This window comes from Mustela lutreola, chromosome 6 (assembly GCF_030435805.1).
Source record: "Mustela lutreola isolate mMusLut2 chromosome 6, mMusLut2.pri, whole genome shotgun sequence".
NCBI lineage: Eukaryota > Metazoa > Chordata > Mammalia > Carnivora > Mustelidae > Mustela > Mustela lutreola.
The window spans coordinates 63799164-63818465 of record NC_081295.1 but is presented as its reverse complement, the minus strand read 5'-3'; the positions used below and the strand labels follow the sequence as shown (position 1 = coordinate 63818465).

At 40.6% G+C, this 19302-nt stretch overlaps 1 protein-coding gene across 4 annotated transcripts in view; it reads left to right on the top strand.

The window, feature by feature from the left end:
- Nucleotides 1–19302, top strand: part of ARFGEF3 (ARFGEF family member 3) — a 178936-nt gene that overhangs the window by 66286 nt on the left and 93348 nt on the right. Inside the window, exons 6-7 of one of the 4 annotated variants that reach the window (XM_059177439.1) lie at nt 14361–14492; nt 17463–17585. The exons of 1 other annotated variant lie outside the window; for it this stretch is intronic. In XM_059177439.1, the coding sequence (XP_059033422.1) occupies nt 14361–14492; nt 17463–17585 (255 nt within the window). The remainder of the gene's footprint in view (nt 1–14360; nt 14493–17462; nt 17586–19302) is intronic. 2 more of the 4 variants (XM_059177441.1, XM_059177440.1) reach the window with 2 other exon arrangements.

Sequence of the window (19302 nt, the reverse complement as noted above, 5' to 3'; positions counted from 1 at the left end):
TTCTTTCTCTCATTGTTGAGATATAATAGACAAAAATTCTATGTATTTTAAGTCTACAATTTAGTGTTTTGATATACATACATATTGTGAAATAATTACCACAGTGAAGCTAATTAAAATATCCATCATCTCACATAGTTAACCCTATCACGAGTAGTATTTCTATTGTCCTCTACTTGTGCCTTTTATGGTATCGTGTGCCTTAAAAGAGTGAAGAGTAAGAGAAAGTTATTTTTGAGCACATTGAACATTTTTATGTATCTATCAAAAGAACAAGAAATGATTAGCTGACTTCTAACTACAATGTAAATTCCCAAATGTGTATTTGTATAGGTAGAAAGAACACCTTTCTTTAACCTATTTATGTTTTACTCCGTATAGGTAAAGAAACAACTATCTATCAGTAATATTTTTCAGGCGATTTTTAAGGGACTCCTGTGAGTATTCCTATTATTTGCAGGTTCCCTTTTTTGTTGTGTGTGTGGTAAGAACACTTAACACAAAATCTACCTTAACACATTTCTAAGTGTACAGTGTGGTAATGTTAACTACAGGCACCATGTCGCTTGGCAGATGTTTAGAACTTACTCATCTTGTGTAACTAAAACTTTAGACCCATTGAAGAGTAACTCTCTACCCTCCCCTCCCGTCAGCCCCTGGCAATTACCAGCCTCCGCTCTGGATAATTTGGACTATTTTCAGTACGTGTCAGTTCGCTTTTTAAATGACAAATGTAGTTTCTAATTAGAGCAAGAAAACAAATTGGCATCTAAGTAGCCTGTTAGCCCTTTGCCATATGAAGGGTGAGAAGGGAAAGCAGCTGTTCCTGCCTAGCCAGTCCCCACCCCCCACACCCCAGCTGATGGAAGTTTGGGAGGTGGGGGATGGGGCACAGGTTGTTTCAGGACCTTCAAGAGGGGAGAGAGAGCTACCAGGGTTTCCCAAGCTGCCTTCCAGAGAAGGAGAAGGTTGCCTTTACTATCCTCCCAGGAACCAGTGTTTGAATGCAAATCTGATCAAGATGTCATTCCTGAGCAGTGGACACACACTGCCATGTCGTGCCCAAGCTCAGGCTGTTTACGGCAGGTAGTTAGAACGCAGAATAGAGACTCCGCAGGCCTTTCTAGATAGAATAAAGCATCAAAACACAGTGGTCTCTACCAAAACCTACAAAGGAAAAACAAAGCTTTTTTTGTTTTGTTTTTTGGAAAAGAAAAAAAAAAACTCTCCGCCCCAAAGCAATATAGAGACAGAGGTCTTCCAGGTTAGCGGTGGCCGTGGCAGGAAGGGAGAAGTGGTGCTCTGGGCTCTGGAGGAGCACTGTTTGGATGTAAACCCCAGCACTCCCACCTCCTGCCCACCTGCTGTGTTGCCTTGGCTACCTCCCCAGCCCTGTGTTTGTTTTCTGTGAAGGCAGTGTTAGCTGTGTGCTTGTGCCATTTGGACAAGGGGGAGAGAATCCACGTGCGAAGCTGTTGGGGCAGACCCAGCCTCGCAGTAAGTTCACGCCACTGCTGTCAGGAGCTGCACTTGATGATGACGTCCACGGTCCACTGGACAGTACTGATCTGGCCAGGACCCTGAAAGGATGGGGCATCGATCAGGCAGCTTCCTGTGGGAGCGGTAACTAGCTCACTAGCTCTCCATTTCCCGCTCCGGCCCTCTGTGATCCTTTAGTTGGGGAAGAGTCCCTAGCAGGACAACTGTATGAAGGTCGTGAAGCCGGGGTCACACTATCACAGAAAAACGTGTTGTTCCCCATGCTCATGTGAACTTCAGAGTTTATGACAAAGGCTTGAGACCATATTCTCTGGAATTCGGAAGGACTCGGTGAAGATCTTGAAAATGAACAGTCCGTCATGTATTGGGTGGTGGGGGTCTCCCATTAGGGTGCAGGCCCCCACATGATGTTTTAAGCTCTGCCTCTCCTGCAGGCCCACAGGCAGGCCCTTCCACCTCCCTGTTCACAGCGGGACCCAGTTTAGTGGGCCATGTCTCCCATGCCTCCCTCCATTTGCCACCTTGCTCTGGTCCGTGGACAGAGCAGGGCTGTGGAGACTGCACTGTCATGGCCGGGGGAGTCACCATTTCTTTTTTAAAGATTTTATTTACTTATTTGACTTTGGCTGTGGGAGAGAGAGAAGTAGACTCCCCACTGAGCAAGCAGCCTGATGCGGGGCCTGATCCCATGACCCCAGAATCATGACCTGAACGGATGGCAGATGCTTAATGACTGAGCCACCCAGGCACCTCAGGAGTCACCATTTCGAAGTGCCTTAATGGCAACATGCAGAATTGCTACTCTGTGCTAGTACAGACCTGGCATAGATCTCGTGTTCAGGAGAGTAAGAATCCTGCTCCTCTGTCAGGCCAGTCCACGGGAAGGACATTTCCAACCCAGTCTGCTGAGAGAGGAAGAGTGACCCCAAGCATGACGAGCCCCACAGATGCTAGACCTGGGGCTTCCGTCCCAGAGCCGACAAGAGACACACCCTGGAGCGTTTGCCTCCCTTAGAGAAGAATAGTGACCATTTATCCATCAGGCCTGCCCACCGCCCCACGTATTTCTACGAGGCATCAGTTCTAGTTCTGAGCCCTCAGTGGCCACTCTCTCTCAGAGCTGGTAATTCTGGGGAGGCACGAGAACATATCATGTCCCTGGTTATGGCGAGAGACAAGTACATCAGCTCAAAGACAATGTTCTATAGCTGTCCTTCATGTTCATTTAGCACTTACTCTGGGCCAGTCGCTGTTTTAAAAGCTCTGCCTACAGGAAATCATACAATCCACACAGCAGTTCTGTGAAGCAGGAAATCCTCTTATCCATCTTTGACAGACTGAGAGGGGGCCACCAACATCCCAAAAGTCAGATAGCTCAGCAGTGGTGGAACTAGGAGGCGAGACCAGCAGGTCTGACTGGGCTTCTGCCCTTCACACCGTGCAGCACACAGCACACAGCTTGGCTGTGGAAGCCCCCTCATCCTGGGGGGCCCTGATGACCTCCTCTGTAAATGGTGGAACGCTTCTAGAGGCTACCCACCTCCCTTTATCCCAAACCGTGCTCAGGGATGAATACTGTGCAGACACAGTGTTGGAGTTAAACTAGCCTTACCTTTTATCTTGAAAATGTGTCTTTTGATGAAGTGAATAGTACACAGCATTGACTAACAATGATCAAAGATCAGAACAAGGGATAGGCTTCTAAAAGGTTACTTATGTTCCTCTATAAGGTTGGCTGTTTGCAGTAGTTCCTTGACTAAGTTTTGGCTTTTGCTCTTTGCACTCCTGAAACCCCCTGTTCTGTGTGGGACACTTACAGCCACCAACCTTTGGAGCCTTCCTCCCGCATTGGTGGTTCTCATCAAATGGCTTCATGTTAGAATCACCTGGGAAGTGTTAGTAAAAATAAGATGTGTAGGGTTGCCCCAGAAAATCTGAGTTGTTCCCTCCTGGGGGGACCTGTGCTTACACATTTTGCAAGAGGTCCCCGGTAATTGTGCTGGGGACGTCAGGTTGAGAATAGCCACCCTGATGGTGACTCTTCTCTCCCACCAGCCTTCGCCATAAAACCTCCGAGTATGGTCCACTGACCAGAGGCATCAGCAGCTGCTGGGACCTTGTTAGAAACACAGAAACACAGGCCCCATCCCAGACTCATGAGAAAGAATCTGCTTTCTAGTTAGAGCCCTCTTGTGATTCATGGGCCTACTCAAGTTTGGGAAACAGTGCCACATTTGAATATCAGTATAACCTCCTTTTAAATGATCTAAAACCCAGGTGAGCACTGTCTTCCCCAACCAGGTATGGAATCCTACCAGCAGCAGCATCCCCTCGACTGTGATCCCTTGATAAGTACAAGGTTTTAATTCTCCAATCCCTCCCACCCTTCATCTCCTGCCAGACCACCTCCACACTTTCCCCTTCCCATTTGTCAGTGCTTGATATATATCAAGTGTATTTCTTATGCTTTAAGGGTCTAATCTGCTACAGGGTGTCCCACTGTTCCTCAGTGGGACATATCTTATTTTTAGTAACACTTCCCAGGTGATTCTGAAGGCATGGATTTTCACCATAAGGCCCACTGTCAGCCTTTAAAAAGGGGAGAGGGGAATGCCCCCACCTTACTCTGTAATTCTGTAATCTGGCACAGGCTGAGCAGATCTATTTATATGAAAAGCACAGCAACAATTTATAAGCATATGGATCCGTAGTTACAAATACTAAATTATTAGATGACTCATATATAGATAATTTAAGAAAGAAAAATAGTAGGACCATCTGAAATCATGGTTTACATTAGCTCCAAAAGAGAGGAAAAAACACTTTTCTCACTGGCCTGTATCATTCCTCAAATTTGCAAAATAGCTCAGAACCTTTCAATTCCCACCGTAGTAGTCACTTAAGAAATGATTTTGCAGAGGAGGAGTCAAGATGGCTGAGAAGTGGCAGACTGAGACTACTTCAGCTAGCACAAGATCAGCTAGATCGCTTATCTAAAGATTGCAAACACCTAAAAATCCATCGGCAGATCAAAGAGAAGAAGAACAGCAATTCTGGAAACAGAAAAACAACCACTTTCTGAAAGGTAGGACCTGCGGAGAAGTGAATCCAAAGCGACGGGAAGATAGAGCCGGGGGGGGGGGGGGGGGGGTGAGCGGCCTGCTCCCGGCAAGCGGCGGAGCAACGGCGCACAAAATCGGGACTTTTAAAAGTCTGTTCCGCTGAGGGACATCGCTCCAGAGGCTAAACCGGGATGAAGCCCACGCGGGGTCAGCATGGCCTCAGGTCCCGCAGGGTGACAGAAGGACCAGAGGTGTCTGAGTGTCGCAGAGCTTACATGTATTAGAAAGGGGAAGCCAGCTACAGAGACAGAGCCAACAGTAAGCTCACAGCTCGGTATTACCTTGAACCGGTCGCAGGCTCGGTGAGCTCGGAGCGCGGCCGGAGGTCAGGCAGACAGGAGTAACTGGCGCTGTTCTCTGAGGGCGCACTGAAGAGTGGGGCCCCGGGCTCTCGGCTCCTCCAGGCCGGAGACCAGGAGGCCGCCATTTGTATTCCCGTCCTCTGGAACTCTACGGAAAGCACTCAGGGAACAAAAGCTCCTGAAAGCAAACCCGAGCGGATTACTCAGCCCGGCCCCTGCTAAGGGCGGTGCAATTCCGCCTGGGGCAAAGACACTTGAAAATCACTACAACAGGCCCCTCCCCCAGAAGATCAACAAGAAATCCTGCCAAGACCAAGTTCACTTACCAAGGAGTGCGGTTTCAATACCAAGGAGAGAAGCAGAATTCCAGAGGAGGAGAAAGCAAAGCATGGAACTCATGGCTTTCTCCCTATGATTCTTTAGTCTTGCAGTTAATTTAATTTTTTTTCTTTTTCATTTTTTTTCTCTTCTTCAGCTACAATTATTTTTAACTTTTACCCTTTTCTTTTTTAACGTCTTTTTAACTAGATCATCAAATATATTTTTTTCTCTTTTTTTATACTTTTCTTTATTTGTTTTCTTTTTTTAATTCTTTTTTTTTCTTTTTTTTGCCTTTCTTTTTTTCTGAACCTCTTTTTATTCCTTTTCTCCCCCCTCATGATTTGGGATCTCTTCTGATTTGGTTAAAGCATATTTTCCTGGAGTTGTTGCCACCCTTTTAGTATTTTACTTGCTCCTTCATAACTCTTATCTAGACAAAATGACCAGGCAGAAAAACTAACCACAAAAAAAAAGAACAAGAGGCAGTACCAAAGGCTAGGGACCTAATCAATACAGACATTGGTAATATGTCAGATCTAGAGTTCAGAATGACAATTCTCAAGGTTCTAGCCGGACTCGAAAAAGGCATGGAAGACATTAGAGAAACCCTCTCGGGAGATATAAAAGCCCTTTCTGGAGAAATAAAAGAATTAAAATCTAACCAAGTTAAAATCAAAAAAGCAATTAATGAGGTGCAATAAAAAATGGAGGCTCTCACTGCTAGGATAAATGAGGCAAAAGAAAGAATTAGCGATATAGAAGACCAACTGACAGAGAATAAAGAAGCTGAGCAAAAGAGGGAAAAACAGCTATTGGACCACGAGGGGAGAATTCGAGAGATAAGTGACACCATAAGACAAAACAACATTAGAATAATTGGGATTCCAGAAGAAGAACAAAGAGAGAGGGGAGCAGAAGGTATACTGGAGAGAATTATTGGGGAGAATTTCCTCAATATGGCAAAGGGAACAAGCATCAAAATTCAGGAGGTTCAGAGAACGCCCCTCAAAATCAATAAGAATAGGCCACACCACATCACCTAATAGTAAAATTTACAAGTCTTAGTGACAAAGAGAAAATCCTGAAAGCAGCCCAGGACAAGAAGTCTGTAACATACAATGGTAAAAATATTAGATTGGCAGCAGACTTATCCACAGAGACCTGGCAGGCCAGAAAGAGCTGGCATGATGTATTCAGAGCACTAAACGAGAAAAACATGCAGCCAAGAATACTATATCCAGCTAGGCTATCATTGAAAATAGAAGGAGAGATTAAAAGCTTCCCGGACAAACAAAAACTGAAAGAATTTGCAAACACCAAGCCAGCTCTACAGGAAATATTGAAAGGGGTCCTCTAAGCAAAGAGAGAGCCTACAAGTGGTAGATCAGAAAGGAACAGAGACAATATGCAGTAACAGTCACCTTACAGGCAATACAATGGCACTAAATTCATATCTCTCAATAGTTACCCTGAATGTTAATGGGCTAAATGCCCCAATCAAAAGACACAGGGTATCAGAATGGATAAAAAAAATAAAACCCATCTATATGTTGCCTCCAAGAAACTCATTTTAAGCCCGAAGTCACCTCCAGATTTAAAGTGAGGGGGTGGAAAAGAATTTACCATGCTAATGGACATCAGAAGAAAGCAGGAGTGGCAATCCTTATATCAGATCAATTAGATTTTAAGCCAAAGACTATAATAAGAGATGAGGAAGGACACTATATCATACTCAAAGGCTCTGTCCAACAAGAAGATCTAACAATTTTAAATATCTATGCCCCCAACGTGGGAGCAGCCAACTATATAAACCGATTAATAACAAAATCAAAGAAACACATCGACAATAATACAATAATAGTAGGGGACTTTAACACTCCCCTCACTGAAATGCACAGATCATCCAAGCAAAAGATCAACAAGGAAATAAAGGCCTTAAATGACAAACTGGACCAGATGGACATCACAGATATATTCAGAACATTTCATCCCAAAGCAACAGAATACACATTCTTCTCTAGTGCACATGGAACATTCTCCAGAATAGATCACATCCTTGGTCCTAAATCAGGACTCAACTGGTATCAAAAGATTGGGATCATACCCTGCATATTTTCAGACCACAATGCCCTGAAGCTAGAACTCAACCACAAGAGGAAGTTTGGAAAGAACCCAAATACACGGAGACTAAACAGCATCCTTCTAAAGAATGAATGGGTCAACCAGGAAATTAAAGAAGAATTGAAAAAAATCATGGAAACAAATGATAATGAAAACACAACGGTTCAAAATCTGTGGGATACAGCAAAGGCAGTCCTGAGAGGAAAACATATAGCGATACAAGCCTTTCTCAATAAACAAGAAAGGTCTCAGGTACACAACCTAACCCTACACCTAAAGGAGCTGGAGAAAGAACAAGAAAGAAACCCTAAACCCAGCAGGAGAAGAGAAATCATAAAGATCAGAGCAGAAATCAATGAAATAGAAACCAAAAAAAAAACAATAGAACAAATCAACGAAACTAGGAGCTGGTTCTTTGAAAGAATTAGTAAAATTGATAAACCCCTGGCCAGACTTAACAAAAAGAAAAGAGAAAGGACCCAAATAAATAAAATCATGAATGAAAGAGGAGAGATCAGAACTAACACCAAAGAAATACAAACAATTAAAAGAACATACTATGAGCAACTCTACGCCAACAAATTTGACAATCTGGAAGAAATGGATGCATTCCTAGAGACATATAAACTACCACAACTGAACCAGGAAGAAATAGAAAGCCTGAACAGACCCATAACCAGTCAGGAGATTGAAACAGTCATTAAAAATCTCCAAACAAACAAAAGCCCAGGGCCAGATGGCTTCCCGGGGGAATTCTACCAAACATTTAAAGAAGAACTAATTCCTATTCTCCTGAAACTGTTCCAAAAAATAGAAATGGAAGGAAAATTCCAAGCTCATTTTATGAGGCCAGCATCACCTTGATCCCAAAACCAGACAAGGATCCCATCAAAAAAGAGAGCTATAGACCAATATCCTTGATGAACACAGATGCAAAAATTCTCACCAAAATACTAGCCAATAGGATTCAACAGTACATTAAAAGGATTATTCACCATGACCAAGTGGGATTTCTTCCAGGGCTGCAAGGTTGGTTCAACATCTGCAAATCAATCAATGTGATACAACACATCAATCAAAGAAAGAACAAGAACCATATGATACTCTCAATAGATGCTGAAAAAGCATTTGACAAAGTACAGCATCCCTTCCTGATCAAAACTCTTCAAAGTGTAGGGATCAAGGGCACATACTTCAATATTATCAAAGCCATTTATGAAAAACCCACCGCAAATATCATTCTCAATGGAGAAAAACTGAAAGCTTTTCCGCTAAGGTCAGGAACACGGCAGGGATGTCCATTATCACCACTGTTATTCAACATAATACTAGAAGTCTTAGCCTCAGCAATCAGTCAACAAAAGGAAATTAAAGGCATCCAAATCGGCAAAGAAGAAGTCAAACTATCACTCTTCGCAGATGATATGATACTATAGGTGGAAAACCCAAAAGACTCCACTCCAAAACTGCTAGAACTTGTACAGGAATTCAGTAAAGTGTCAGGATATAAAATCAATGCACAGAAATCAGTTGCATTTCTCTACACCAACAACAAGAAAGAAGAAAGAGAAATTAAGGAGTCAGTCCCATTTACAATTGCACCCCAAACCATAAGATACCTAGGAATAAACCTAACCAAAGAGGCACAGAATCTATACTCAGAAAACTATAAACTATTCCTGAAAGAAATTGAGGAAGACACAAAGAAATGGAAAAATGTTCCATGCTCCTGGATTGGAAGAATAAATATTGTGAAAATGTCTATGCTACCTAAAGCAATCTACACATTTAATGCAATTCCTTTCAAAGTACCATCCATCTTTTCAAAGAAATAAAACAAATAATCCTGAAATTTATTTGGAACCATAAAAGACCTCGAATAGCCAAAGGAATGTTGAAAAAGAAAGCCAAAGTTGGTGGCATCACAATTCCGGACTTCAAGCTCTATTACAAAGCTGTCATCATCAAGACAGCATGGTACTGGCACAAAAACAGACACATAGATCAATGGAACAGAATAAAGATCCCAGAAATAGACCCTTAACTCTATGGTCAACTAATCTTCGACAAAGCAGGAAAGAATGTCCAATGGAAAAAAGACAGCCTCTTCAATAAATGGTGTTGGGAAAATTGGACAGCTGCATGCAGAAAAATGAAATTGGACCATTTCCTTACACCACACACGAAAATAGACTCAAAATGGATGAAGGACCTCAATGTGCGAAAGGAATCCATCAAAATCCTTGAGGAGAACACAGGCAGCAACCTCTTCGACCTCAGCCGCAGCAACATCTTCCTAGGAACATCGCCAAAGGCAAGGGAAGCAAGGGCAAAAATGAACTATTGGGATTTTATCAAGAGCAAAAGCTTCTGCACAGCAAAGGAAACAGTTAACAAAACCAAAAGACAACTGACAGAATGGGAGAAGATATTTGCAAATGACACATCAGATAAAGGACTAGTGTCCAAAATCTATAAAGAACTTAGCAAACTCAACACCCAAAGAACAAATAATCCAATCAAGAAATGGGCAGAGGACATGAACAGACATTTCTGCAAGGAAGACATCCAGATGGCCAACAGACACATGAAAAAGTGTTCCATATCACTCGGCATCAGGGAAATACAAATCAAAACCACAATGAGATATCATGTCACACCAGTAAGAATGGCTAAAATTAACAAGTCAGGAAATGACAGATGCTGGCGAGGATGAGGAGAAAGGGGAACCCTCCTTCACTGTTGGTGGGAATGCAAGCTGGTGCAGCCACTCTGGAAAACAGCATGGAGGTTCCTCAAAATTTTGAAAATAGAACTGCCCTATGACCCAGCAATTGCACTACTGGGTATTTACCCTAAAGATACAAATGTAGTGATCCGAAGGGGCAAGTGCACCCGAATGTTTATAGCAGCAATGTCCACAATAGCCAAACTATGGAAAGAACCTAGATGTCCATCAACAGAAATGAAATCTTTCCATTTGCGACAATGTGGATGGAACTAGAGCATATCATGCTTAGCGAAATAAGTCAAGCAGAGAAAGTCAACTATCATATGATCTCCCTGATATGAGGAATGGGTGATGCAACATGGGGGCCAAAGGGGGTAGGAGAAGAATAAATGGAACAAGATGGGATTGGGAGGTAAACAAACCATAAGCGACTCTTAATCTCACAAAACAAACTGAGGGTTGCTGGGGAGAGGTGGGTTGGTAGAAGGGGGGTGGGGTTATGGACATTGGGGAGGGTATGTCCTTTGGCGAGTGCTGTGAAGTGTGTAAATCTGGCGATTCACAGACCTGTACCCCTGGGGATAAAAATATATTATAAGTTTATAAAAAATTAAAAAATTAAAAAAAAATTCATGAAAATGCTGCTGAGCTCACAAAGCCCTCTTTAAAAAAGAACAAAAAAGGGAATAAAAAATCTGTATCCATCCCCCCCCAAAAAAAGAAATGATTTTGCATCAACAGAAAGAATTAACTATGTAAGAAAATTATACAGGAATTCATTAAAGTGTCAGGATATAAAAAAAAAAAAAAGAAATGATTTTGCATCAACAGAAAGAATTAACTATGTAAGAAAATTATACTGCCACCAAAAAAAATTGCATTCTTTAGACTTCGGTGCAGTGATTTTGTAGATTCTCACCTGCTCATTTAGCCTTTGAAAATCTGCATCTTGGTTTCGAAAGCAGGACATCTCAGCCTAAAACCACCAGTTAGCTCCTGGAAGCTTTCTTAGTTTTATCTGAACTTTTCATAAAAATAAGCCTTTAACTTAATGAAAAATAAGTCTTTAACTTAATGAAAAAAGAATGTTGTATTGTCACTTTTGCTATTAGCTTGGGAAACAATTTTATAAAAAAAAAGCATTTAAACCATTTAAAACTCCTGTGGAAATGTTGAGAAAAAATCCAGACATCCTCTTCTTTCTTACCCTGCTGGAAGGGTGACTTTTACTCAAGAACAGTGTTTACCCTGAAACCTGTTGATCAGGAAATAGGGATGTGTACTTAACTATGAAGAATTAGGCCATTTCCCCCAAGGCACTGTTGAAACAGTAAAAGGATCATTAAGCACTCGAAATGTAAATAAACTTTCATTTGTATGTCTCACGTTAACTTGCTTAATTAAACTGTTAATAATGAACGTTTTTCAGATCACAGTTTTTCATGATACAGGAAGAATAAGACATATTGTCAAATTTAGAAATGGGTAATTATGAAATATGCAATATGTGTTTTCTGTTCAATTTCATGAATAATCAGAAATAAAAACTCCCTATGGATACATAATCCTTCTTGCCATTGGTTGAAATCTAGACCAAGATTTCTCCTAGCATGATGCCCAAATGAGCAGATTTGCTGTTGAGTTTTCCAGAGGTAGTAACTTAATATTGGAAGAAGCTGTGGGAGTAAAAATTGACAGTCTTTGGGTAAAGGAAGAAGAGAAGTCATAGCCAGAAGTTCTGTGGAATGAATTTGAAAACGGTTAATGTTGTTTCTTTGGAAAGTTTCAGGGTGTATTCTCAAGCCTGCTCAAGGTTTCTCTGAGGAATTTTTCAAAGTGAGAAAGCCTTGTTTATAAATGTGTATTTGCTGATTCAATCTTACTGACTTGTGGGAAACTTCCAGTCTTTTATTCTATCAAGCCCAAGCAAAGTGTCTCAAAGACCATTCTTTGTTTAAGGTTCTTAGTTTCAGGGTCCTCCCTCTTTCACTCCATCTGTCCATCCATCCCTCAACTGCCAAACACTGGTTAATAATAATAACCAGCTAATAATGGTAGCTACTAGCTACGGAGTCGCTAGTGTGTGTCAATAAGTTGTGTTTTCTGAACATTCTCCTCTCATCTTTACCCCAACCAAGGCAGATGAAGAATCCCATGAAAAGTAAGAATAATTTGCTATCCAAGTTTCTACAGCTAGACATTCAAATTCAGACTTTTTATATTTCAAATATGGGCTGTTAACCACTGTATTATGTTGCTTCTTCGCTACTATTAGTCTTAGAAAATGTTGGTAGAATCTTGCCGTAATAATATTGGCAACCACCTGACATTCGTAGGCCGTCTCATCCACCTTGGATCTTCACCACAGTGCTTAGTTAGAAAGCAGCGGTGTGGTGTTCTCACGTGTGAAGCATAGTACTGAAGAATTTTACTTTTTTTGTGACCACAGATCCAAGAGACTGGCAGGCATGCGCCACCTTCTTGGGTATCTTTATGCATCGATACTCAGCTTCTCTGAGCTTTATGCTAGCATCACATGACCTGATGTTTATATGTTTATAGTTTCATTTAGTGTTCCTTGTTACTCCATGGGAGTTCAAAACCATTAAGGCTGAAGACCTGCTACCAGAGATACCGATTTAATGATTCTAGTTGTCACTAAAGTATTTTTTTTTTTTTTTAATTGGGCTGACTTCTAACTCCTGAATGTTCAGTGATACGTTTTGGTTCTTTTAGTTTGATGTAGTAGCATTATTCTTGAGACATACAGCAAATTAAATATTCTACAGTTAAGAAGCAGATTAGTCTGCAGATAAAATCCAGAGGAAAAGTACACAGGAACCCAGTCAGTTTTTCTTGGAAGCATCTTTTTTGTTATGTTCCACCTAAAACTGGGAGGAGTAACCCCACCTCCTCGCAAGAAAACTGGACAAGGGAGCCCAGACTGTTGTATCAAACTGGCTGAGGCCACTGAAGTAAGGAAATCCTGTTCTAAGGAGGAGCATCTCCACTCTCCCTTCTGGAAACCTTTCTTTTCTTCCTTCCGGGCCTGTCTTTACTGACTCTGATTTGACTCCTTGGAAGTGTCTGTTCTCTGCTTATTTGCTGCTGGATGGGCTTTGAGCAAACGAGTCCTTTTGCAAAGATTTTCCCCACTTCCCTGTAACGTCTGACTTACACAGTTCTTAAAGAACTTGCATGGAGTTAGAAGACACATAGAGTGGTTCAGAGATCCTCTCTACTTCATTTGGGCTAGTTCATAGAGCAGGGCTAGAGTTCAGTAGAACTTCTGGGGACCCCGGTGCAGGAATTAAAGGTTGAGGTGCCTTAAGCCATTTTAATATGCCAGCTTAAGCCAAGAGGAATATGGAGGAGGAAAAGGGAAATCACAGTCAGAGGTGTCCACGTATGCTTGGACACTTGAAAAATTTCCAAAAGGAAAATGAACACATATCCCAACCCTGCATGGGGGTTCGGCTTACTTATACACATATTCCTTAGGAATAATAACTTCAGTTATTGTGTGTGTTGGGGTGTGTGTGTGTGTGTGTGTGTGTGCGTCTCAGCAGGAACCATTTCCTGAGGTGCCTTCTGTCACATTCCCGCCTGTTACAGCTGTTCACCTGGAAGCGCCTTGGCCATCAGGTTGTCATCATGATTCAGTGTAGAGTTGAGACTTGTAGTAATGGTCAAAATCGTCTATGGTTCCAATGTGATCAACAAGCTTTCATAACTTCCCTATATAAAAAGACATTTCTTCTGCTTTCTTGTAGCTCAGCCTTTGATCTTTCTATTTTTTATCACCATACATTATTTTTCATCTCCATAAAATTTTCCCATTGAAAACACACTATCCGATCTGTTTATGGAACTTGTTACTCAGTATCATACACAGATTTAACAAAGCTGTGCCAGGAACCCCATTCAGATAGGAAAGAGAAGGCAAATGCTCAGTTCAACAAAGTGAAGGTCATATGTATTTTGCCAAGCTAAACCGATTTCTCTTGCGGCGGCTACTTTAAAATTTGTCATCACTTTGGCCAACGCTGAGTATCAATTACATTCTATTATTTTGCTTTGTATTAAGTGATAATAATTCTGCCCTGGGTTTAACCGTGTACTGTTATTTATCCATCTTCTTACTTGAGGATACTTCTTACTCTGGTTGCTTATGTATGGCTTGCAGACTTATGTTTTCTTGTTCTTTTTCCTTCTGCTTTCGGCATTTGTTTTGCTTTATTAACTCTGTGGTTTTGCCCTCAGTTGTGTTTCGCATGCCATAAAGCTGGACGTCCGCAAATGCATGAAATGGCTAAAAAGTCCGTTACGAAACTCCTCACTGCCCTGTGTCTTCGTGCATTCCCTGGCCATCAGGGGCCTGTGGCTTTTCACAAGGTATTTAACTTGGCCCTTTAAGTGTCTGGTAGAGATACAGGATTAGGGTCCTTAAGGGTCAAACTCTGCACTACGAAAGCAAAGGGCATGGGGAGGTAGAAGTGCCACTGGAAATACTATAAGAGGAAATTGATGAGCGGTAGAAGTGCCACTGGAAATACTATAAGAGGAAATTGATGAGCCTTTTCCCAGAAACTCAGCCTGCCTTTGGACTTGCTATTCTCTCGACTTCTCCGATTCAGTGCGCTCATTTTAGCGCTACCCTAAGGTAGAGGCAGAAAAACATTTACAAAGGGAAAAAGCATTGGCTTGGAATATAGTGGTCAGGTGTGTCATGAAAACCTTCCTTCTAGGACCCTTCCTGGTTTACCCATTTATTATGATTGTAAAAAGTATGAGAACCTTTTTTTTTCTTTTTCTTTTTTTTCTTTCTTTTTTTTTTTTTTTTTTAAGAAAATGTCAAGATAGCTGATAGAGCATTTCTTTGTGTGGAATTAAAGATAGTAATATTATTAGGTACATGGTCATTTTTATATTTAAAAGGATACCCTTTTATCATAGTAAGTACTTACACATCCATTGTAAGCAGAGTGAGCTTCTTAGATTAACCCTTTTAAAAATTTATTTAAGTAGGCTACACACCCAGAATGGAGCTCAATGTGGGGTTTGAACTCACAACCCCAAGATCAAGACCTGAGCAGAGATCAACAGCCAGATGCTTAACAGACTGAGCCACCCAGGTGCCCCAGATTAATACTTTTTTTTTTTTTTTTTAAGCCATATAAGCATGCAAGGAGTCCTTCCTAGTGTTGTACCCCTGGGATTAGCAACTAGAAGTGGTGGTGATGTTAAAACTCAAAGAAATGCATTTGGCATTTAGGAAGTTCTTGCCCAGATACAGTACCATGTGCGTTACATAAACTCTGGTTCCTCCATGCTTTCATTCATGGCTCTAAAGTGACTAATGAAATTTTTGAAGGGAGGTTGTAGAGCCGCTATGGCTATCCGAATTTAAAAGAAGCATGCTTAGACTGAGTATGAGTTTAGCTCTCAAAATAGCTACTTTCTCATCTTTAATGCTTCTGCAGCTTCAAAATCCCCCTTCAATTAATGTCAGAGCTCAGAGATCTTAAAGATCAATAGCTATGAAGATTTCTGGGGAGAACATGGGATTTAAAGAAAACTGTTAAATTTTGAGTCATGAGTAGTCCTTCTCTGCTGAAGGACACTCCAGAGCATTTGTTGCCTCAAAGTGATGCCCCGCACTCATTTAGATGTATTTCCCACATTTGCACATCATTTCATGACATGCCAAGTATACGCATTCCACATACTATACCGATGTATAGTTTGTGCCTTTGCATACATTCTAATCCATGATCATTGGAGAAAATGAATTTAAAACTGACATGCCCTTCGATGGCAATTTGAAAAATAAATTATTTTGGAATTTGCTTTTCTTTTTTAGCTAAAAACAAATTAATCTAAGCCAATTTCCAATTAAATTTATGAGTTGTAAATCCTCAATCGGACTACTAAGGATTCAATAGATAAATTTAGCTGTTGGAGACTATTTACTTTTACATTATTAATTTTCCTGAAAAGTTATGACTGTGAGGCCCAAAAGAATGTTCCAGCATAAGCGATAGCGGCCATGAAGGTTAACACTTAATATCTCTTCCATCTCCCTTCTTATCCATCAAATTAAGTTTGTCATGGAGGTGAGAACTCTTTATTTTGATTATAGATAATCTCAGAGTTATCCCTCAAAAAATAATTAAGGTACATTAAATCTCTTTCTTTTTGTGGGTCTAAATATACTTAGTAAACAGGAAAGGATGACCCACCTGATAGACAGAAAGCAGCAGGTAAATTTAAAGCATGCTTTTGTTGTTATGACCATCCCTATAGCTTCCAGAAGAATTAGAGGAAATAAAATCTGCAAAGTCATGACATTAAACATCATCATCATCAAATCCCCAAATTGAGATTTCTCCATGCTTGCAGCCATCAGGGAGTCTATTCAGGTCCCAGTAGACATTCAGACTCACAAGACCCACATAGGCCACAACTCGCATGACATCTGCTTAATAGATCCACGACAGGGAAGAGAAATAGGGCCCTGGCAGGCATTTCTCTCTCCCAGGAAGGAGGAGCCTTTGCAGTCGTCCAGCAGCTACTCTGCGGGTCTCAAATGTCAGCCTTGAAACAAGAGATGAGAGCCCCCTCGGTGGGTGCAGTCACCTTGGCTTAGGAGCCCCCATGTTTCCACCACGGAGGAACCAGAATTTCCATAACAACTCCATGAGCAGAGCTGGCGGAAGTCTCTCAGAGGACATGAGCAATGACAAGATTCACTTCAGGAAACCCAAACCTGTGACTTCTCGCCAGGTTTCTAAAGTCCATCCATAGTTTTTCCAATTCAGATGCAACGTAGTCATGGAAAGACACTTTTACCCTAAGCCACGCTGTTCAGTTTCCCAGCCGATTGTCCATTTGTATCAGGTTTCCAGAACACAGCTAGAGCGTAAATCCAAGATCACTGTTTACAGTACAAAAGAAAAGGATTAACAGCCCTTTCCCCATACTTCATAACATAGGAGTGAGTAAATTCTGTTCCTGTTTGACCATGGAAGGAGTTTTTCCGGATTAATTTCCAGACACCTGAGTTTGCTCTCAGTAGAATTATCTGGCATATCTAAAAATCACTCATTTGCATTCTCCTATGCTGCTCAGAACAGTAAGTTTTGAGAGTGATAATCTTTAGGAAAATGTTACTTGCCTATTGGCTTCAAAACAAATTTTCAGGGATTTTTAAAGATTTATAGTACTCATCAATAATTAGTCCTAAATCAGGCTGACTTTCTGTACAAGAGGGATTTACTGTCCTCTCTGGTTAATTCCAAAGCATGTTGGTAATGAACTGGTTATCTACAGAGCGTGTATGTTGCTATCTTATCTCTTTACCAGGTGTGCATTGAGACATACATATGTAGCTGTCACCAACGTAGTATAAACACGGCTGTGCGGGCAACTCTCAGTCAAATGCTGAGTGACTTGACTTTACAGTTACGACAAAGGCAGGAGAATACGGTGAGCGGGCTTGCCGGCGTCTCTGTGTAACTGCATGCTGTGTGTCCCACACCCTCGATGCTCCCTCCTCTCCCACCTGCTGCCAGGGTGGCCTCCTGAAGCAGTGGGGGAGGCTTACTTGGTTTAGAAGAATATTCATTTATATAAATTCAGCTCTTTATATTTTTATCTGTTTAAAGTTTTGAGAGTTGTTTTTCCTTATGGTTCCTATCATTTTTTAGTCATTATTGAAAATTTTATATAAAAATATTATGTTAATATCCTAACAAATACCAGAAGTTCAAAATTAGGCAAAATTAATAGCAATTAATTACATGCTTTGAGGCTAGGTGTGTGTTGCTCTTTGTTAACTAAAAGATTGTTCCAGATCTTTCTTCATCTTCTGGGACCATCAAGGTAAAGCTTGATTTGCCTTCTCTCTGTCACCAAAATCCATTGGCACTTATTGATCTAAACTTGAACAGACTGTCTAAAATGAGTGTTCCCAGGAAAAATGTAAATGTTGTTGGCTTCTCATATATTTTATCTTTGGGGAATGTTAATGAAGGAGATGATAATTCTTTAAAATAGGGATGTGGGTTTTTTTATCTGCTTCTGAATAATTCAGATTAAAATTCTTTAAAAATCTACAAGGAGTATTCTTAAATGAACACTTTATTATTCTCTAAAATAGAAAATCTCAGGGGTGGTCTGAAATATCTCAGAAGTTAACTTTATAGAAGTGAAGTTCTCATGAAAGTGAAGTTCTCATGTTTAACTTAAATTATCTAATTTTTAACCTCAATTATTTTCTAATTTTTACAGTTGAGTGGAACCTTAGGATTTTTCTAGTCAAATTCTTTTAGCCCTCATTTTACAAATGAGGAAGATGAAGCCCAGAAAGGTGAAATTGAAATCTAAAATGAATGAGCTTATCAGTAAAAGAGCCAGAACTAAGTCGCTGGTCTCTTGCCTCTGCAGCAGATAGGGTTTGAAAAAGCCACACTAATCTGAAAATGCAAACACTTTTATTTAAATGGTTGTTGGTTTTTTTTGTTTGTTTGTTTACATTTTTACATTTGCTATGTCCATAGCCCAAGTTTATATTAAAAAATTGTTTTATCTTGAGAGTATTACCTTAGGTTACCCTTTGTTAAAAACTACTTCACTTAAATTAGGATTTTGAGTATTATAGCGTGGAAATAGTAGTTAAAAGGAAATTCAAATTATAAATAGCAAACATGCTAAGAAAAGAAACCCAAAAAACATTAAAAACACATTTTAAAATAAGTAAACCTAAGACGTTGAAAATCTTGTATTAATCATACATTCGTAATTCATCCTTGCTAAATGGCAATGTGATGAAATAATGTAATACTAATGGTGTCTCCATGTTTTGAGATGAAACATTTAAACGAAACTTTGTAGTTTCAAAGTGATTTCCATTGTATCCCTTTACTTAATCTTATTTTTAAAATGTTAAGAAGGAGAATATGAGGCTTTAAGTGAAATGACTCAGCCTTTTAGCTCACCTTGCTCTTCTGTAGGAAGGATAACAGGCACATTATAAAGGTCACGGTAAAACCCAGAGTGTGTGACTCTTGATCATGGGGTTATGAGTTTGAGCCCCACATTGGGTGTAGAGATTGCTTAAAAATAAAATCTTAAAAAAAAAAAAGAAAAACCTCAAAAACTCAGAGGGTTATCTTCCTTTGCTTGTGGTATTATGTGTCTAACA